The sequence below is a fragment of the Numida meleagris genome, chromosome 1 (assembly GCF_002078875.1).
Source record: "Numida meleagris isolate 19003 breed g44 Domestic line chromosome 1, NumMel1.0, whole genome shotgun sequence".
NCBI classification, from domain to species: Eukaryota; Metazoa; Chordata; class Aves; order Galliformes; family Numididae; genus Numida; species Numida meleagris.
In genome coordinates, this window is record NC_034409.1 from 49264120 (window position 1) to 49286755 (window position 22636).

A 22636-nucleotide genomic window follows, 5' to 3' on the forward strand; every position below is an offset into this window, starting at 1 on the left:
TCTATCCAACACCAAGAAGAGCTTTGCAGAGATCTATTGGGTCATACATAGCATAGCTATATGGGTATGATATTATGCATCAGCTAATTAGCAGAAGGTCTCTGCAGAACGCAGCATCTCACAGCAGGAGACAACATTTTGTTTTCTAAAGAAATGCTGAAAAGTCACAACATAACTCTCCCCTTCAGAATCTCTATTCACTTGGAAAAGTAAAAAGCAACCTGCCTTTATGTGACTTCTGATAACTTTATATGTATTAAGTATATTTTCCCTGTTTAATCATTCTGGTGATGACTCAACAAAGCAGCAGAAAACACCCTTTTCCACTACGCCTGGTTGGGAAGGAAACTGATAAACGCATTGGGCGTTCTTGGTGATTCAAGGGCTTGAAGACAACAAAAAGCCAATGTAGGAAAGAGGAAAAACATGACAATGACAACTGCTAATGTGTCAATGGATCACAGTGACAAAGAAGGAGCAGAAAGTGTCATGGGCAACCAAATAGATCAAAGAGGAGACACTTCAGTCCTCAGCTTTCAGGCAATGCAAAATTGCATTCTGCTTTTTTGTACACCAGTCCCTCTATCTGCCTAGTACAGTTTATAGTGAGAGGTCACAGCACAGAAGACAATTCATCACATTTACAGTATTCCATGATTCATTGTGACAAATGAACAAAGATGCTGTGCTCTTTGCAGCCACCTCTCATGACACCTACTACCTCGATTCTCCATGTCCTACTGTAAAGGAACCAACATGCCCAAGGATATTATATGGAGAACACTGGAGAACGACAGCTAAGCAGGTCAGGTGACATCTGGCTAATTGCAGATATTGCACCTCCCAGCTCTTCCCATGTCTAATTATCTGGGTTGCTTAGCTACACACTAAATTCTAGCTGGGACAATAAAGGAAGATCTAGTAATCAGAGTGCTGTTCTAGAAGTTGTTCCACCACAGGCTTCCTCTATGCCTGTTTAAGGTTATCTTAGCACTGTTTCTTCAGAACATCTGAAACTGGATCAGAAAAAGACACTTATTCAAATAGCTTTTCTGCAGGCTTTATATATTTTTAAATGTTCTTTGCCATCTAGAAAAACTCCCAGTCCTAAGATGCCTAGGCTCTCTGCTCAGTGTGCATAAAAAAGAATGAGATCCAAAACAGTTAGCAGTCAGTCACTAATGAGAAGAATGATAATATGAGTCCCTCCTCTTTGAGATAAACTGGATGCTTAAGATGCCTGAGGGCTTTAAATGCCTCCAGGATAAAGCAGGAGCTCAGAGTTGTTGACCTTAACTCTTTTTCCAGATCTAGTTCTCCAGACTTCTCCACACTTCCTTCTTTCCCCTGATTCATTGGTAGCAGACAGCATAAAGACACTCAGTATTCAGACAACAGGTGCCATGGAAATTTCCGAAGTGGTTTACACAACCATCACCTATAAAGGAACACCCATTTATGCATTCCTGGTACCTGGAACAGAACCTGGGCCCTTCTAGATTTAAATACAAAAATCTCCACTGCTTGCACTAAGAACACACGTGACACTTACAGACCCACTTATGTACAGACTCTTCAAGAAGTTTAACACTGTAATAGGAGCAAATCTGTTGTGCAAAGGGCACTCAGATTTTTTGCGTCATATCGTCATTGTACCTTTGTTTTGTGCTGGCTTCCTCCTCATACAATATGGATGTTTTCCAAAGGAGTGATAGTAGCAACACAAGTGCCACCATCAGCACAACTCCCCTTGGCCAGGTTCCTAGCCAACACTACCCACAGCACTGAAGCACCACATGGCCTAGCAAGATTATTGTGGTGGTCAGAGGTTCTTTGTGACCCCTCTTTTGCAAGCCTAGCCCAGCCCTTTTCCTTACCTGTTGAGCATGTTGGACTGGTAAATCCTTTTCTCCTGGGTGTTGTAACAGCTGCTCTTGGGCTCAGGGATGAAGCTGTGTTCAGACAGCATATCAGAAGCAGCCGTGGTGATTATGGCTATTCCATCCCTCACTCTAGCAGGAAGACCGTAGTCCCATTCATCATATGAGACAGAGATGAGCCCGGTGGGGAACTCGGATGGCACTGTGTCTGTATCCCCTGCCACCAGGCTGGGCACGATCCACGTGTAACCATAGCCTGTCAGACCCACAGAGTTGGCCACCTCAAAAATGTAGGTAGCCTCTTCCTTGGTGCAGTAGAGGAGGATAACAGGGCTTTGGAGCTTTTTGAGCTGGTTCTGGATCTTTGAGTCTCCATCATCCAGGGACATGTCCAACAGGAGGACCTCCTCTAGTTCCCAACCCACAAAGCTGTGCTCAATGGTACTGCGGATCTTGTTCACAAAGTCCTGGTAACCAGGGAAGTAGGTAGTGACAATGGAGAAGATGTACCAGTCATATTCTTCCATGATGTTGAGCATGACTGAAGCTTGCTGTTCTATTGATGGGCCAAACTGGAAGAACATGGATGACTCATCCTAGAATAGGAAGTCAAAGAGAAAGAGAAAACAAGAATAGGTCAAAGGAAATAGACAACATTCCTAGTCAACTCCTTGAGCATGGAAAGAGGGGGAGGCATACAGTCAGAATCTTGCACTTCATGTCTTGGCCACATTTTAAGGATTTTTAACAAAGTGAAGCAAGTGGGAAGGAAGTAAAAGTCTTTTTATGACCAGCTGTCCTTAATTTATTTTTAAAGGCACGTTGCTGCAATTACTTAAATGTTGCAAATGTTAGGCATGATTAGAACAGATAGAGAGCAAGCAGTGTACAAATGAGGCCAGAAAGGGAATACATGCAAAATATTCAATGTTTGCACAAATTAACAGCTTTAATACCAGGATTATGACAACACTGTATGTAGGACAAAGAGGGTACAAAGCAGCTTTGATTTTTATTTAGTTTGGAACAGTATTCTAATTTGAATATCCAGACTGAAATGCACCTACATTAGACACCACCATTGGACACAAACGGATCTGAGAACCTCTACTGCAAGTTCCTCTCAAAACAAGCAGTAGCACAGAGTACTACAACTGTGAAGACTCATTTCAGAACAATACAAAACATACTAGAGCTGAAAAAAAAAATGTAAGCTATCTAGGATTTTGTTTATACTATATTTTAAGGAAATGTTCATTCATTATTTCTCTTGGTATTCTATTATGCCAGGTTCATCTTTGTAAGAATCAGAATGTGCACCATTTTATAACTTCCAAGACTCCAAAAGGTATTTTGTACAAATTGTATCTTTTCAGTGGCATAGTGCAAGCCTTCTTTGTCCTGAGTTTTCACAAGATACCACCATTTCAGTTTTTGAAACATTCAGTAAAATCCAAATCCCCACTTTTACCCAGTTTTTGATGGAACAGAATGGAAAAAGCATTTCCTAATATGCTCTCTTATGATCAGATCCCTGTCATTAAGAACCAACTGCAGAGTCCCACTGATTTGTGCAGGATAGGATTTGATCACAAACAAACAAACAAAGAGGTAGAAGTAATGTTGGCTTTCTGCAGAGATTCACATTACAGTATGGAAATTCTCCAAATCAATCATCACTTATAGAAATGTAACAATAGCCCTCTCTTCTTTCCTACCAGAAGAACTGAACCAGAGATCCAAAAGAAAGTAGTCAGAAGTTTTAGACTGGGGGAATCCATTGTGCAAATGCCCCAAAACGTTATCTCAAGACATTCCCAGCTGTAACACTATAATGCAAGGGAAAGCACAGCAATTACAGCAGGGTAGCAAAGTTCTAGGCTGCAGCAAGTGAAGATAAGCCCAAATGTAGCAGCCATGGACATAGAAACAGGGAAAAAAAAAAAAAATCTGCTTACGCTTCAAAGGCCTCAGGTATGGAGGAATCTCCAGCAAGATATCCCTACCTCCACTGCCAGCCCTTAAATGAGGTCTGGGAAGGGGTGGATCCTGGCTCCACTCCTTCTGGTCACTCAGGTGCATTGCAGTGGCCCTGTCTTCCCACCAGGTGCTCAATCACTGGTTCAAGCCGTGACTTAGCATTTCCACTACACCAGTTCTCTACCAAATTCACTCTCTGACAGTCTGGCAGGTAAAGCTGGTTTTCTACGAGGGTGTCAGTTAATCAGGCATCCACCCATTCATCCATCCCTTCTTTACTTGTGCTTTTTATTGCCTATTGCCATTTTCTCTATTGGTAAAATATGCCAAAGCTCAGCAACTCCAGAAAAAAAACTTTGATTTTCTGACCAGCCTTGTTTCTCTTTTGCGAACTTCCAGTGGGTCATGCCCTATACAAAGTTCTTCCTCTCAGATCCCCAAGTCTTTCCTATGAGTTCTGGTGATTAAATTCTATTCACTTCCACCACCCACTCGTGAAGGTACTCCTATGGCTGTTCTTCACTCATCGGAAAAATAAATGTACACAAAAAGAAAAAAAAAAAGAGAAAAAAGAAGGTAAATTGGAGGCAGGAGCAACAACTGAGCCTCACAATCTGTGCAAAATAGTTCAAGTTTTCTGATCGCTGGAATTCACACCCCTCCCCTCCTACAGTTCTGCTCAGGAAAAAAAAACAATACAAACCTCTTTCAATAAAGAGATACATTTTATCTTTGAAGCTTGGAGAGAAAATCAGGAAAGCCAGATGAAAGATTAAATAACTGTCACAGCACCTGCCTGATATTGAAGACAGCCTGATCAAGCATCACCAATACCCCTCATTGCACTGTGCCTTTGCAAGCCACCTGTAGCAAACTGAATGCTACACTGAGCGAGAACTACTTTTTGTATACATTAATTCAACAAAAGCTTTTCTATTTTTATGCATAAGAATCTCTGTATTGAGAGCAAAATTCCACAGTTTCTAGCAGAGAGTCTAAAGAGTTGAAGTACCTGGCTACTGAATTACAGAAAGATTTGACACACAGGATCTAGAAGTCTGGATGTTTTCCTCAGTGATCAAGAAGGGACATGAGATTGTAAATCCACTAGTATTTCAAGGCTGCATACTCCGGACATACACAGACAGGAGTTACTAGACGTGGTAGCGAGGTGCAGGAGGTACTGCCATCCCTGTGATTCAAAACGCCATCAGATCCCCCAGCTAAAGCACATGCTGACAGTTCATTCCACATGAGTGCACAGCACAGCTGAAGGAAATTCACTCACAAAAACTCAGGCAGAAAATTCAGCACTCCTCACTAACCAGAGCATAGCAGAGCATCAAATATCAATACACAAAATAGATGGCTTTACTACAGTCCAGCTAAACAGTTCACCTCTACCAAGAAACAGATGCATTCTTCCTCAAATCGAAGAGCACAGACCACTTGGCCATGCATGTGATAACTGCTATTACGCAAATTCTTGCGTCTTTCCTACAGAAGCTGCAAGAAGATGGAACTTCTATTCAAAATGAAAGCATTCAGGAGGTGCAAGCCAGCCCAGATTTTGGCTTGGCAAGATAATTTTTGGCACTTAATCACCCCAATATTTGGGCTAGCCAAATGTTCTTCATTGCCTAACCAATTCAGCACTCAGAAGAAAAAAAAAACGAGGGGTGACGAAGGAAGGACATATAACAGTGTGGAAGAAAGTGTTCCTCGCAAAATAAATCAGGAGAAGTGCTGATGGAGCTCAATGAGAATCTCAGTGAGTGCATTTGGGGAGAAAAAAAAAAAAAGCAAAGAAAAATGCCTGAGATCCACAGCTTCCATTCTCTTCTTATTTTTGACCACACCTAATGGAAAAACAGGGAAAAAGATAAGGCACCTGAACTGACAAAGAACCACAGGGCTATCAGAGCAGGAATTTGACCTCACTGAGGTGCAATAGTGAAAGATTTTAGCTTAGGATGTAGATCTACATTTTTTTACCTACAGATTCATTAGTGTTTTATTAGTTTTAAACCAAAAAGGAATGTTTTGTCCCTCCAGGCATTAAAAGTTTTAGATAGCACCACAAACTCCTATTTTAATCCTGAAGAAATTTCATACTTCACCCTCCCCTTTTTCACCTTGGAGTGGCCAAAACACGATTCACCATTGCTACTAAAAGACAGATTTATGTTTGGGATAGGGGTAGCTTGAGTTAGAAGAGGTTCCTTATGCTGCACATCACCCAAGTGAAATACAATCCCCTCACTACTGGAAAAAGGCTTGTTTTCATCCTACAGCCTTTCACCCAAAAGCCTGGGCTCCCCATACCTAGCTGCTGCAAGAGAAAAGTAAGATGCAGCGGAGGTGTCCCTCACCCAGTCTGGAGGAAGAGAGGCTCCATTACAGGATCTCAGTACCTCCAGAGATCTTACTACTCCCCCACTGTTGCCCTGCAAGGTCAGGGAGCCATAGTTTGCAGAGCAGAGCTGGAGGTGGAGTCGATCAATTGACACAGCACCACTCCCCAGCTGACAGATGGCTTCCCACAGAAAATCTGCTCAAGTTTGCCGCTGCTGGGACAAGTATTGCCTCCCCCTCCAGCATGTTTAACCCCTTAGGGAAAGAGGCTGGATTGCACTCTGTGCAAAGGCACTCATCCAGAGGACTGCTCTTGGAGATGGTTCCCATGTGGATGGAGGGGGATTTGTAGAGATGGCACAAGATTCAAGGAGTGACCAAGTATTGCTGCCACACCTTCTAAGATCTTGAGTGCCTTCTGTTCCTCTATGGCAGGCCCATGCAGGTGGTGCACAAGGAGCTGGGCCAGGCCCAGGCCCAGGGTGTTAGCCTCTTGCAAAGATGCAGACCACCCTGAGGAGCCCTCCTGCAGCTGCATCAGTTGACACCAAATTCTGCCCTTTAGCAAACCATTTACCTTAGCTGTGACAGGTCACAGACAGGTTCCCAAATCATTTTCCTTGCAAGTTCCTTCCTAACAACCTCTCTGGATTCTCCAGGCAAGCAAAAGCAATTACTGCCTTGCAAACATCTTACTAGCAAGAGCAAAACTCCTTCTCGGTATGGACAAAACTTGAGAACATCCCGAAAGCAGAGGAAACTCAGGACCCCTAAGAAGAGTTGCAGTGGGCCACTCATAGATGCTGACTCAGGAATTGAGGAGATGAACGTTTTATTTCTCCTTCTAAGTTTCCTCTGTGCAGATGATTCAAATGGAATCTGGTTCTGCGTCATGCTGAGTTGACATGATTGCTGAGCCTTGAACAGATTTTTGGTACTGGTGGACAAGTTGCGTAGCAAGTTTAGTGCAAGTGCCAGACCCCACAAGGGCCAGGTGTGTCAAGCTATGCACAAGGAATCTGAGTGAGGAGCATGTCAGGAGCACATGTTTGCTTTTCATATTTGGATAAATATACGTGTATATATATATATATATATTTATTTATTTTTTGCAAAATGCCCTAGGCTGCTATCTTTGCATAGGTGTAAAAGAAATGCAATTTTTACTGCTCTGGGAGTGTTTCCCTTGTGTTAGGCTTTAAGAAACATCAGTATACCCTAATGGCAGGGGTTGGAACTGAATGATCTTTAAGGTGCCTTCCAACCCAAGCCTTATATGATTTTACGATTCTATACCTAACCCCATTTGCTGATGTACTAATAGGGCTTCTGTACAGCCACAATTTATTAACTGGGGTCAGCCCAGTTCTTCCTTTCCAGTGCCCCAGTTATGATCCTCATGACTCAGGCCACTATCCCTTTCCAGAACTCTGTTCTCATTTTCCTGATTTAGAAGAAAAGCTGTTCATGTGTCTTTAGTACTGTCTTGATTTGCAAAGTTCTTCTATGACCTACAGACAAATCACACAGAGCTGCCTCTTGTTTAGACTGCAGCCCTGCCTACCACAGATTTTGTAGGGGCAAAAAGGAGTAAGCAAGAACCAAATAACTTCTGGGAAAACACAGACCTTAATTTCCCTACCGAAGTACTTCTTTTCTTCAAAATTGAGACACCACTGTGTACCTATTTGTCACAGTCCTGGTGGGATACCTGATTCACTGGGAGTTTTATTGTTCATGATGGAAAATGCTGCAACAGTTCAAAGTCTTATAATTAAATTTTCTATATTTCTGAGTCCGTTTGTTACAACAAATCTGACAGGAAATCAGAATCTTTGTTGCTTAAGTGTTCATTTACTTCTGTTTATTCTTACCACAAATGCATCACTGCCTCAAGCTAGCCTGGAGACAGAATTTTCTGTTTATTTGTTTTTTCTCCTCACATTTAATTTTTTTATTTAGTTTTCAACAACTCAATACAATAAAACTCTGTTTTTAATATTGTGTTCTGCCTCATCCTGTGAGTCCTTTACTTGAGTGCTTGCAGCAGGATGTGTGAGAACACAATGACACAATGCCCCCATGGTGGGACTGGGTTCTAGAACAGCATCTCTGCATCCACCACACACACATACACACACTTCCACAAAAACACACATTCACAACAAAACCTACTCAAAGTAAAGTTGGAGGATGTTAGAATCTATCATTTGTTGATGACAATCTTCCTAGTTGATATTATTTAGTAGGATTTCAAAACTCTCCTTTCTTAGTGCAATAGATTCCCTGGGTTATTACTGATATTGGCTTGTGCAGCAGATGGAGCAGATGACCTCCTGCAATCCTTTCCCAGTGCTCTGATTCTCTGATGAGCAACTTGTTTTTGGTGTAAATCTTCAGAGCTGCTCTGGGAAAGTGCTATCAATGGGAAGTTTGAATTTGTTAGATACGTAAATGTGGTTTGTATAACCATATCATTTATCAGTTCCCTCACATGTTCTAGTAATAACTACAGAATGCACTGGCCTTATTAGGCAGAAGGACACATCTCAAAGATGGTATTACAGAGAAGTGATTATAAAAACTGGTGGATGACTAAAAGGGAGAGACACTTTTCTGTGTCCCCACTGATGGAAAGGCAGTCAGGACTCAAAACACAGTCAGCTACTGCCTGGTCATTGTGCACCCATGTGGCACGCAACAAGCCAACATACTAAAAGATATCACAAGAAAGAGGAAGGAAAATTAAGGTTGTTATAGCTGGAAAATTGTGTTTCAGGGACATACGATGCAAAACAAGAGGAGACCAGGCCTCACTCTTTACACTGCTGACACAACAATTTGAAACTTGCCATAGCAAAAAAAGAAAAAGCCCAGACTGACAAGGTATCAGGAGGCCTTGACAGGCTGAATACTGTACAAAACCAGTTACACTGTGACAAATTATTAGACGGCTAAAAGAACCCTCTATTACAGCTGAGCATTCTGCTGTCCCGGTCCCTGGGAGGAAGAGCTTCCAAGTGGCCAAGAAAGAAGGTCTGCAGCACTCAGGAGAATGGTTGCTGACTCTCCAGGACTTCTCTGGCAGCAGTCATCCCTTGTGGCTGCTGAGAATTACTGCAATAACAAATCTAGAGTTGCCAGTGTAGCTCAGTTTTGATACCCCGATAAAGGGTATCCAAGATTCACATGTATAGTGACATTAACTTAAGTATCATCATATACACAGCCTCCAAACATGATTTGGGCATTAATCTCTTAGTAGTAGTGAAAACTGGTTTCTTGCCAAACTCTAGCCCAGGGACACCTGTGGAAGTCCTCAGGCTCCAAGTAGCTCCTGAAAGCCACAATAAAAAGTTTTTGATTAAGGATGACTCAAGGGCTGAAAACAGCTAAGTGTTTTCCAGTTTCCATGTAAGAGTCTGCAGAAATAATTCATTCTAAACATTTTGCAGAAGAGGAAACAAGAGATTCTCTAAATTTTGTAAACTTTATCTTAGGAATGTTTCACCTTACTACATGCAGTTAATAAAAAAATGAAAGAGCCAAGCAGATCAGGATCATTGTCCAGTGTATACAATTCTGAAAAAAACCCAAAGGCCGTTTGCCAAATGTGGAGGATCCACATCTACGAATTTTATATGCAATCACTGGTCAAGCCAGACTAGTATACGATGGTATTCCATACCAGCTTCTCAGAGCATCACATATGGATGCCAGCACTTTTCCACAGAGGGGAAACATCAGTTAGCAAGCTGCCAGGATAAACAATTTTCACATCAGGCCTGTTGCATTTCCATTTTCACCTCTGTATGTGTGTGCTTCCTTGTTTGGTGAGCTTACATCTATTGGATTAAACCACCAGTCAGATGGTAGATTCCCCTTATGTCATGTTACTACCACACTAGACAGCACAGGCCTTGTTCTCCCTCTCCCAGCTCAGACACGACCACTAATTGGCTTAATATCCTGATATGGCCAGCCTATAACCGTTAGAGGAAAGCCAGACTGCCCCATTACTCATCCATCCAATTACATCATGGTGTTTGCCCAGGGATTCTTTTCTGGCTGCCATACTCTCCAGACTAAGGACTGAATTTTGACTGCAAGCTGAATGGAATGTCATTGGTATAGCCATATCAATCAATAGCAGCCATAAAACTATCCAGCACTCTTAAAAAAGTCCAGTCACAGTATTTGGCAAGATGTCATTGAATAAATTTTGCAAATGAAATATCTGGGATGGAATACTATTCCTTTTTATCATTTCTAAATTAGCTGCTCTTCCATTTCATCAAATATTCCTTTGGTCTCTTATTATGAGCAAACCTGATTATGAGCTGAACCTCCAAAGGTTCACAGAGTCTATTTAGATAAGCCCTGGAAGTTCAGCAATGTGCCCAATGCCATCTGAGTCTCTCAGGAGATGAAGATCTCTTCTCACTGCAGCCCAGCCATGTATACTAGACCCAGACCTTGTCTGTGAGGGCCTTCGTTCCTCTTCTCAGTCATGAAGTACTGATGCCTTCCTTTCTCACAAAATCTGCATTACTTATTTAAGCAGTAATGTTTAGTGGGAAAATCTATTAGTTCCTCTGAGTCCTCACAAGTAGCACCTGCAGCACCGGTGATGCCAAGGTCTATTCAGCCTTTATGGACAGTGTGAAGTTAACTGTGCTCATGCTCTGAGCTGGATGGACCACAAAGTAAAGTAGTCAATTTAAGGTAATGTTGAACAAGACTTAATCTTTTCTTAGATGTTGTCCTTGTTAACCATTTTAGACTGCTTTTAGGGTCCAAAATGGTTTACACACCCTTTGGATCAGAGCTGGCTTGTCTCCGTTAGGTCAGAGTGCAATGTGCGCATGCAGCTAAAAGTAAAGCTTGTGTAGCTGTGACCTTCACTCTCCTTAAGCTAAGGAGCAGTAAGAGGTTTCAGCCTTTTCAAAATGGAGGCAAAATCAAGAGCTGAGATCTGACTAGATTACAGAGACTGCACATTTCCCACTGCCCCATACCTAGCTGCCTCTAAATGTTAAAAAAAAAGAGAGAGAGAGAGAGAGAGAGAAAAAGAGTTCCAGCCCCCACTGCTTTGGTTCCAGTTCAGAACCAGTGTTTCCCTGGCAACCACACACACGTAATATAGCCACGGCCATAAGCTCCTTAGAGCTGATGCTGGATGCTGGCAGCCACAGAGGATGGCGTTGCATTGCTCCCTGCAGTACTGTACAGGATATGGCATGTCCACTGGTGTCAGAGCTGTGACGGCTGGGGCTGGGCATTGTTACCCCACCCACCCACCCCAGTTTCACTGGCAGCCTGCTGGGACTGCAGAGATGCTCAGGAAGAGGAGTCCTGACAGGGTACCCACACAGACCTCTTGTGCTGGGTGACCAAGGGGAGGTAGAGTTTGCTGGGACTTCTTAGGGATGCTCACCTACGTGGTTGGTCTTTCGTTGTCTCTGGGGTAAGGAAATGGGTAATTTTTGAGGCTCCTTGGAGATAAGATCTTGGGTAAGATAGTACCCCTTTTCTTCTTAGTCCACTCTAACCTGCATGACCAGGAAGAGCTCTCATCTCTCTCAAAAGGGACAAAGGCCAATCAACACCTTCACTTCCCCCCAAGATAGAGTGAAGGGTGTGATCTAAGGCGTCTGAGGTAGAAGGAGTCTGCAAAACTCTGAGGTACTCAAACCCAAATCCACAAAGAAAAGACACTGTCTCTTTCCTACAGAAATCAGGACATCCCTTCATCCTTCTGCACACCCAGGCCTCCTCCTCCAGGTAGTTCTCAACGGCCTCTATGCTCCTTGGCCCCATTTTCCACCATGGTGGGAGAGGGACATAAGGAGTATATATGCTCCTTTGATTCCCTGTTATTATTTCCCTGTATTCATGCACTGTTCTTACCTGGGAATTCAAGCACACATGTACAGCAAGGTTTATTTGGTTAGCCAAGGTCACTGGCTTCCTGCCTTGAGGCTGCCCTGAGAGTCAGGAAGAAGGGAGGTTGGACTCCCAGCCCACCTTTTCTCTTACTTAGCCTGGGAGTAATCATTCAGCCATTTCATACAGCATTCTGAGATGGTGAGGATCTACTCTACTCTTCACTGCATGCTCCAAATTAGATCCTATCACTTTGGTAAGGAGGTGCTGCTTGCTCAGAGCACACCTCCTCCCTGCCCTGAACTCCCCCCAACATGACTCACGCCAGCTCACTCCAACCTGTGTTTTACACCAGTGGCTGGAATGTCAAACCCAGCCGTGCACCAGGCAAAAAAGCCAGCTCCGTATGGTGTGTTTTAAGAGGGTTTTTATCACCTTCCTCATGCTGCCAAGATTGTATAGAAAGAGCCTGGGCATCAGATGAAGAAACAGTACCCTGGTCCACTTTTGTTCAGACATCTGGCTGGCAAGCAGCTGCTTCATTAGCACATCATGTGCATGTCTCCAGCAGGCAACAAGAGGCACAGAAGTCCTGAGACAGCTCTAAGGCATCCATGCATTAGCACTGAGTGGACACTCCACCTTATGTCCAGTATAGCAGGAGAGCTAACTAGTTCTAATCCTGGCCTGTACTGCCCTGATGACAGTCTTTCTGGTTTTCTATCTAGATGAGGACTCTCTAATAGAATCATTAAGGTTGGAATGACCACTAAGATCATCTAGTCCAACTATCAACCCATCACCACCATACCACTAAACCATGTTGCTCCATGCAACATCTATTTTTTCTTGAAAACCTATGGGGACGGTGGCTCCACCACCTTCCTGGGTAGCTTTTAAGCCTAAAAATAAGAACCAGAAGTGAATTCTCAAACCATAGGGCCCAGACTCTGAATTCAAGCCCTGTTTCAAAAAGCAATGGTATCAATAAAGAGTGTTATAAGATTCCTTAGCTTAACAAACAATATGCATTTCAACATGAAGCCCCATTTGTAATGCGTGAAGGCCTGATCCCCATCAGCATAGGTTGTGGCCAGAGCTAGTTACCTCTTGTGCTCCAGGATGGATGAAAGCATGGCAGTACCTACCTTCTCCCTGTCTAGATCTCCTTCCTAGTCATCCAGTGAGCAGTGTCTGTGACAGAAATCTGCTGTCATGCCTGTCTTGCTCATCTAATTGATTCACAAAGTTTTAAACAATTATTGATTCTCCTCCTACCCACTGTGTAGACTTTGAGACCAATAAAGCACATGGAGTTATTTACACAGATATTAGAAAGGAAAGAATCTCCCTCCCCAAATGTTCTGCTTGAGCTCCCATCTATTAAGTCTCAGAACTTCACTAAGAGGTTACCTACAGCTTTTCAGACAAATACATGAAGTCCCCTGCATGCACACACGTCCATCCAAACATTTGCAGGATGTTCTGCCAAATTCACACCTGCTGAATTATTGCTTCCCATTATTTTGTTTTGGGATCATAGCTCTTTACTTCCTTTTCTTTGTCCTGATGATTAACAACTATTTGCCATACACCTTGATGTTATGAGAGTGAGACAGAAATTGTCACAAAACTGCTATTTTAGGAAAAGCCATTTCTGAACTCCGGTGAATTGGAATTTCATTATTTGTAAAAGAGTGGATCACAGGAGATCTGCAGAGTTTGTAAAGCTTGCAGTCTCCCCACAGTTCCAGGAACATTTCATATTCACAGCTGCTACAGTGATTGGTGCTGGAACGACCATTTTATCCATCTCCATGCTCTAAGCAGATGAACATTGGCACTCTTCATAGTTCAGTGAAGAGGATTTAGCAAGGGAATCAGTCCATCTGACTTTGGAATAAGGATGCCATGTTTCAGTTCAGAATTTCTCTTTTTCTCTTCTCTCGGGCAACAAACGTCAACGAGCTCATTTCCAGTCAGCTCAGCTCTGTGCCAGAGCACATGTAATTGAATACTCTATTTTTTTTAAACTTACCTGCCTGTTAATAGAAGGTGCCACCTATATATTCAATATGCCTTTGACATAACTCAAAAACAGCAGCATACTAAATAAGGTGTTCCTTTTGTATTTTAAGTTTTTCTATTTATATTAGGTTTTGTACTTTAAACAAAACCAAGGCTGGGCTTCAACTGCGATATCTTTTTCAAGATCACACATGCACACAAGGTAATGACGTTTCTGTTGAAGTTCAGCACAGCAGAGAAAGGGATTGATGGAGCAGCAAAAGAATTTGCCTCTGCTGACCGTTAATAATAAAAGTAACAAAAGCATCTGTGAGAATGAAAGCCAGGGTGAGACGTGTAAAGTATAGAAATAATTCTTTGACTGATTCAAAGGCAAAGCAAATGCATCTTGTTTTCCTGCATCTCCTGTTGTCTGTCCTCTTTCTTAACGACACACTCCAGCACAACGGGGGAGTGGGAAGTAGATGGAAGCATCAGCAGGAGCTACAGTAAGCTGGGGACAAACGAGCTATTCAGTTTGAACATTGCCCGGCTAGGGCCTGTGATAAAAGATGAACAAATAAGAATATGAGAAGGGAAAGAAAAAGCCACATCCAGTAATGCACCTCCTGCAAGCAAAGAGCCGTTGGCTGTGATGCTTTGTCTTTTCCTTCCACTTTGTCTCATTCTGTCTCATTATTTCCCATCGTCCTGTACAGTGCTGCCTCCAGGTTCTTTAGTGCATGTAGGTATAGAGAAAGAGGGAAACATGGGCACATGCACGTAGGCAACTCTACATGCATGATAGCTCAAGATAGGCAAATTGCCTCATCTCCAATGTGCCAGTTCCACTCCAACTCAGGCCGGCTGCGCCTGGAGTGGATTACCATTTGACAATGATTCCTATGAAATGAGGTGATGGTGCAGTCTAGCTTTATTGAGGATTAGCATCTACATCACCACACATGCGTTCACAGTTAATTAGGCCTCTGGTTAGTACTGTCAGAGAGAAGCCAAGGATTACACAGCTGGCTCACTACACAGCCCTGGTCACACCCCAGGTGAAGAGAGCTTAATGCCGTCAAATTATGGGGAAAAGGAACAGAGACATACATTTAATAGACCTTATTCTACCCAACAAAGTACTGTTCTTCAGGATTCATCTTTTATGGAGGCAAGTCGTCAACTATTAAAAAAAAAAACCCACATATCTTTCATTTAGACAGGTCAGAAGAACCAATACTTGTGGGAAGGGAATAGCCTCATAAAGATTTTTTTCAGAGTGCGGTTAAACAATTTGGGAAGTTGAGAGAAATTCATCACTTTGGTCATCTAACTTCAGGGTATCCTTTCTGAGCTTCCTGCACCTTATGAAGAAGTGCTTTTTCTCCTTTTCATGCAAAACCTCTGAATATCTGCTTCCTGAGAAGTACTCAGCTGAAAACCCTTTCCTTCAAGTCTGGAGGCTAGTGCAAGAAACTCAACCTCTTCATTATCTTGATGGATGTAGAATGTGTACATCCCTACACTATGCATCCATCTGCATCAGGCAGGAACTTGCAGCAGCAGCTGTGCACCCTTCATCTCAGAGGACATCCTTCTCTTCCATGTGCTAAGAGTGAAAGAAACAAAGAAGTATGTATATTCATCATTGTGGCACCAGCAGTCTCCAACACATGTAGCCCTGAAGAATGAGTATGCTTGGTGAATGAAGTACATTGCATGGGACATATCAATCCAGTGTTCTACAGCTCATTTGGTGGGTTCAGCTGCTCTTGCTTTGTTTTCCAGTAATGGCCAGCTGAACATAAGCCAGCAGTGTGCCCAGGTGGCCAAGAAGGCCAATGGCAGCCTGGCCTGGATCAGAAGTAGTGTGGCCAGCAGAACCAGGGAATAGACTGTCCCCTTGTATGCGATGCTGGTGAGACCACAGCTCAATTATCGTGTTCGGTTTGGGTCCCTCACTACAAGAAATATATTGAGTTGATCAGTTATGTGCAGAGGAGTGCAACAAAGCTGGTGAAAGGGCTAGAAAACTTGACATGTGAGTAGTGGCTGAGGAAACTAGCATTGTTCAGTTTGGAGAAGAGGAAGCTTAAGGGAGACCTCATCACTCTCTACAACTATCTGAAGGAAGGTTGCAGTAAATTCCGCTGTTTTTCTCAGGTGACAAGCAATAGGTTGACAGTTTCAAGTCGCAGTAGTAGAGGCTTAGATTAGATATCGGGAAGAGTTTTTTCACAGAAAGAGTGGTCAAGCATTAGAACAGGCTGCCCAGGCAAGTGGTGGAGTTGCCACCTCTGGAGGTATTTAAGATACATGGCAGTTAGGGACACAGTTTCGTGATGGACTTGTAGCACTAGGTGAATGGTTGAACTTGATGATCTTAAGGACCTTTTCCAACCTAAATGATTCTATGATTCTATTTTAAGAGCTGCTAATAGATCTCTTCCTTCTCTCATTCATCAGGCTAATCCCACTAACTTCAAAGTCCAGACTTCTCTATGGGTGGAAATGAGAGTGTGGTCAGCCTCCTCATGCATGCAGCAGTAGGTTACAGATACAACCTCTGTATTTATCAGTAGGAAAACGCTGATATTCCTCATTGGCCTTCTTTCCCGTGGAATCTCTCATTTTAATACATTCCTAGGATATCCAAGGAAGAAAGAATATGTAACATTTTTGTGCATTTGCATGCTTTAAAACATACATACTCTATTCATATATAGATGGCTGAGGGTCCTAAATCTCCCTTATGAGGGACACGAGTTTCCCTTCAGTTCCTCCTGCTGTGTGTGACTTTGCACAGCCCATTACATATTCTCCTATTTCACTGCTATGCAGCACGCAAATTCTTGGGTCCTCAGAAGACTGTTATTTCACTTCATTAGCACCAGCATGTCTGTTTCAGCAGAGATAAATCATACAAACCCTCCTGCCTTTGGACTCAATCCTTCTCAGGGTTCCTCAAACAGGGCAGTTTACTTCCTTGCACAAGGTCAATTGTGTGAGTGGACATCAACAGAGGAAGACCTCAGTCCTCCAGGTACAGTGATGGCAACATTTTAAGAGCACAAAATGACGCTGCCCAACAATTTACCATCTAAAGTAAAGATGAACAACATTTCAGATAGAAAAAGCGGGAAGACTTTAAGCAGGTTGCTCACAATCCCTCCTTCTGGGATGTGGACAGAAGATGCAAACCAGTCCCATTCAAGGTGAGTCTTGGCAAGGAGTTTTTCAGGACTGTGAGTGGGCTGCCCTTTCCAGCCTGCAGCTTGCACCAAACCACCTCAGAGTTTAACAGCATTGTGCATTCATTGTGGACTCTGAAATGAGACTACTGCTTCTTGAAGCACCAAGAGATTTTGCTATAGCTTCTAGTTTCTCCCTGAAGTGTTCCACTCCAGGTATTGAATGGGTATTACAGGTATTACAACTGGAAAGACTTTCATTTAGCGATCATTTCTTATCAGTAGATGTACTTAATGCAGAGTTCGTACACTTGACAGGATCTGTTTGCTCCCCCGTATCTGCATAAACTGTTTTTTATCACACTGTACAACTGTTTCAACTTCCCAACAGCCTCCTCACATTTCCAGAGCTCTTAAAGGCATGCCTGGATTGTGTAATGCCACAGTCAGAGATGCCAGAGCTAAGCCTGGTCAGCCTCGTAAGCCCCCACAGAACATCAGTACCCTGTAGAAGTATTAGCTTGGATCCATAAAGATGAAAAGTGGTACTGAGCTAAATTTGTGATGACATGATTGTCATCAACCATGTCAAGTTAGCCAGCTGGTGTTGCCCATGTGCCTACACCATGCCATGCAGCAATGCATTCCACCTGGGTACCCAATATCTCAGGACATTTCCCACTGCAGCTGCCATAGGACTTATGCCTGCTGCCAGCTTCTCAGGCTACTTGTGCCCCCTCCACCTCAGCAGAGGTTACTCTCCACTCCATGAGGAACAGGAAACATCTCGACTGCAGTTTCTCAGACCCACCTGGGACCCTTCTCCTGTGTCCCTCAGCCCAGTGGATTCCCTCCCTAGCAGCTCCTCTCCCAGTGGTGACCAGGCCAGGCCTAAGGAGGCAAGAGGCCAAGAGGACAGCAGACGGCATGCTCACATCCACATTAATGTGCTTCCCGATTACGAATCCAACTTTGTTCCCATGGCAACATGCAGAGCTGCGGCAGCACATTGCCTTCATGGCCGAGCTGTGTACCACTGAATCCTCATGCTGACACACCAGCCATCGCTTCATCCTTCTGGCAGTGACCCGTGTGGCACCCACAGCTCATTCAGCTCCTGTGCTCCTCAAGGCCCAGGAGATCTGGGCCTGGAACCTGAGGGCAAAGCAGGGAGAAGTGCACTGGCCATGGCCAAATGTTTCTCCAGGCCTCCTGCAGTCAGAAAAAGTCCCTGCCGGCTTGTAGCTCAATCGTGAGCAGGTCTGAAGTGCTCGTGATTTCTTGACCATTTCTACCGTATGTCTTAAGGATTGTACACAGAGGAATGATTGGGAAAATTAATCCAAATTAACTAAAGTTGTGAGTTTAGCATGTATTCATTAAATCACATTAGCCTTGAATGGACACAGTTCCTCCAAATTAAAGCAACCCTTAGAAGAAAATTGAACTAAACTGAATTAAAGTCCTTTTAATTCTGAAGAACGGAGTGCCTGCACGGGTCTTGATGCAATTAAGGAACAGCAGTCTGGAAAGGATGTCCCAGCCCTGCTCTTCCAGACAGCCTCTCCATATTACTCTTTTCAGGAACCTGTCATGCTTTTGCTGAAGAGGGGTTAGGCTCCCTGCTTTCCCTGCATTGTTTGGAAGCTGGGGCAGAATCACTCTGTACTGATGACTTTCTGCTGGAACCTGTTCCTGACCAGTTAATATGCGGTTGCTCTTTGAGTTAAAGAGCTCTCCTACTGCCTAAGTGTTTTCCCCTGCTCGTGTTTTAGTGGAAGGCAGTCTTTTATATTCTTTCATCCTGCCTTTTGCCAGGTTAGACAAGCCACATAGTCTTAATCTCCTCTTGTAAAACATGTTCTCCCTTCTCTGATTAACAGGTACTTTTCTGGCTTCTTTTTGCTTTAATTGGGATAACTGGAATTATACACAGAATTTTACCCAGAGGAAATTACAGTAGAACCTTTCATATTGATACTGATACTTCTCTGCCTTGGTATGGAATATCCTGCCTGGCCCCTAGGAGCATAATTGCCTTTTATGCTGATGTCTCATATCGAAAGCTCAGTCATCACACCAGTAAATAACACTCCCACTTTTTTCTCTTCTTCATTTGCTTCCAACTGATAATCACATTGTTTTGTGGATCAATTAGTAGGAGTAAAAAAGAGTTTTCCCAAATAGGCCAGCAGACTGTGCAAACTCACCCAGACCAGATAGAAGAAATGGAAGTATGTTAGTGCTTCACTTTCTGAACAGTTTTCCCTGCTCAAGTCCTTCAGATCTAGCATGGGTTCCACTGCATGGATCCAAACCAAGCATTGTAGATCTTTCTACCTGCACATCTTTAGATTTCACACTAGTGCTTTTCAAATCATTTCTATTACCACAGTCTTCAAAGCTATCCGTTCTTCCTACGTGTTACATGTTCCACTTTGCATTGATTATACTACTCATAAGCAGGCATAAATGTCCTTCACACTCCTAAAACCATAAGCCAGACCCAGACATGTGGAAACCTTTAACATTCTCGGGTTTAGAAAGTTTCCGATTAACCACACTACACTTCATCTCATTTCTGAGAGGTGGGAGCAAGGGATTCAGGTCAGAAATAGGTAACTTGTCGAAGTGAGACAATCAAGTCTCCCATTCAGACAGTCCCTTGCAGAACATGAGCACACTTACAGTGGGTATCACATGAATACAGCCAGTTAAAAAATATATATATATATTAAAAAACGGTCTTCATATAATATAGATCCAGGCTGGGGACTATATTACTATAAGAAATTGTGGTACTGAGCAGCAGAAAGAAGCAAAGAAGTAAATTATTGGGTTCTTACTCAACATATCATTATTGCCATTCACCAAGGACTAGGTTACTTTGGTGTAAAATTAGACTTTTGTCCTGGTAATTTAGGCCCTTTAAAATTTTTCATTCATATTTTTAATGTAAAATTGCTTAGACCCAGCTTGTCTGTGTTTGTTTGCCATCAGTGCTCCTGTACACAAGTTCTACCTGCATATTCATGAATGGAAATATGCAAAAACTTGCAGAAGCATACATCTTCCACGTTCATATGCAAGTATTCAAGCCAGAAGTCCTTGTGTGCTCATTCAACAAGGGAACAGAAACAATACCAAATAGAGCTCTCTGACCAACCATAATTAAGTAATGCAGCCTGTATCAATCCACAGAGTAAATATTTTCCAAAAAGTTCACTGAGTAAGTTCAAATAAATTTGAGGAAATTATGATCTGCACAATTGATATTCCATGAGCCTAAAAAAGAAGCTAAATTCACTGAATAAATTATGTGTTGTGAATTAGTCCCCCAGCTCTAGCAATTACTATAGCTGGATTATTAAAATGGATGGAAAATTTAGCATCAATAGTACTGTTTTTTTATTCTGGATATTTAGATAATAATACTCAGTTTTTCTATAGCACTGTTCAAAATAAATTAAATGTCAATGTTCCCCCTTTTTTTTTTTACAGAAGAGGAAACTAAAGTATAGAAGCAACCTTCCCAGTACGCACCAGCTCAGCAGACTAGAGGAAACAGCCCACATCTCTGAACAGCCAGATAAATCCTCCACCCAACAAACTGCAGCACAAGAACCAATTAGGACAGCATCCCTGGTGCACGTCCCATCCCTCTTTACAAGAAGATGACTGCATTTGGGATGCAGGAAGAGTAGGGATCCTGTTAGCCTAAAGCAACAGGCAACAGTTATTGTTTGAAAGTGTCTCAGCACATTTAATGGGCTGGTGAGCACTAGATTTGCCCTTTTAGAACAGGTCCTTCGGGAAAATCCATTATTAATTGTGATCTCTTCTGTAGTGTCACCAAACTATGATGTTCAACAAACCACACTCCAGTCTGAGGGGTAATTTAGTTATTTGGAGAGCTAGAAATGAGATTGAGATAAGCCCATTTCTGCTTTGGGAAGAAAAACCCAAATGCAGGATCTTTGCCTGGCTGCCTATTGATAAGTGTCCCCATCTCTCCAAAACACCTCTGTCAGTCCTATGAGCACGCTTCTGCAAGGAAGCAAAGAGTGGATGAGGTCTGAGCTGCACTCTGCCTCCAGGTGGGACTTTCTTGCAGCAGGGGACAGAATGGGAGGTGGCTATGGGCCACTTTCATTTGTGCTGCACCTGGGATGGTGATTAAGAAAACTGTCCCGCAAAAATCATCCATTTGGCATCTTGCACCAGCCTTAGAGCTATTCTGGTTAAAACAAACAGGTAATTTCTTGATAATTTCAAGGCAGAGGGCACAAAGGAAAAAATGGTGCACCTTCCCAGTCGTCATGTATAGCCGTGGGTTAGCGCTTGTCCATTACTCCCTTCCCCAGGTGCTGTGTTGCTGCCACACGCGAGATTAACAAGAAGGTTATATTTAAACTTCCAAGAGGAGCTGCTGTGCGATTATGGGTCTATTTAAAATCCTCCGGGCAGCTGCAATACATAATAACAAGACAGCAGGAGGGAGAGGGAGAAGGGAAGGAGGAGAAAAAAAGGAAGGGGGGTCAGGAACGTCACGAATTGTCTCCAAAAAATCGATAGCCAGAAGATGGCAGGAGGCATAGCCAAGTTAAAGATCCCCCTCACAGAGAGGCAAAGGGAAGGGGGGCATGAGAGAGGTGCCAGCGCCAGAAGAGCACTGATGGGGGGGACTGGAGAGGCTGGCATGGAAAGCTGCCAGACCTGAAACCTCACTGCCTCAGGCAAGGACGTCATTCCCTTAAACCCACTCGGCTCGCTCCGGAGGGCTCTGTCACACGCCACTGGGTGCCTGTCCAGGCTTCCTCAGATCACAGGCGTCGGAATGAGTAAATAGCTATTATTAGACTGTCCTCTCCTGCCTGCCCACACACACACCTAACCCTTCAGGTCAGCACAAAACTACCCCCAGATAACCACCTCCCAGGGCTTTACTCAGTCCTAAGCTTTGCTATGCCCCTCAGGGAACTGTTCCTTGTCTCACTTGTGATGGCAGAAGAAGGGTCAGTTCACGAGGCAGTAGCAGGGACTCAGATCTTCCTGCCTCAGCACCAAGCACATTTCTGGGGTGTTCTCCCAATCTTCTCCATCACCCTCTGACACTGGAGTGGGGGGCAATACAGAGGTTCCCTAGATGCTCAGGGACAAACGCCTTCAGCTCACTGTGACATCAGAGATTCATGACTCCCATGGGGAGGCTGGGGGCAGCGAGGTGGTGGTGGGCAGGGGGAGGACACTGCGCTCCAGTGCGGCAGGAGGCTGTGCTGGCAGCACCCAGCGGAGGAGGAAAGGGGCTCTCAATGCTCCGCTTCACTGGAGGAT

General features: G+C 43.5%; 1 protein-coding gene across 6 annotated transcripts in view; it reads right to left on the reverse strand.

Annotated features, from left to right (window-relative positions):
- Nucleotides 1–22636, reverse strand: part of GRIN2B (glutamate ionotropic receptor NMDA type subunit 2B) — a 265833-nt gene that overhangs the window by 118470 nt on the left and 124727 nt on the right. For 5 of the 6 annotated variants that reach the window (XM_021377811.1, XM_021377983.1, XM_021377634.1 and 2 more), the window contains one exon: nucleotides 1878–2476. In XM_021377811.1, the coding sequence (XP_021233486.1) occupies nucleotides 1878–2476 (599 nt within the window). Of the gene's footprint in view, nucleotides 1–1877; nucleotides 2477–22298; nucleotides 22443–22636 lie in introns of those variants that run through there. The other variant, XM_021377897.1, reaches the window with a different exon arrangement.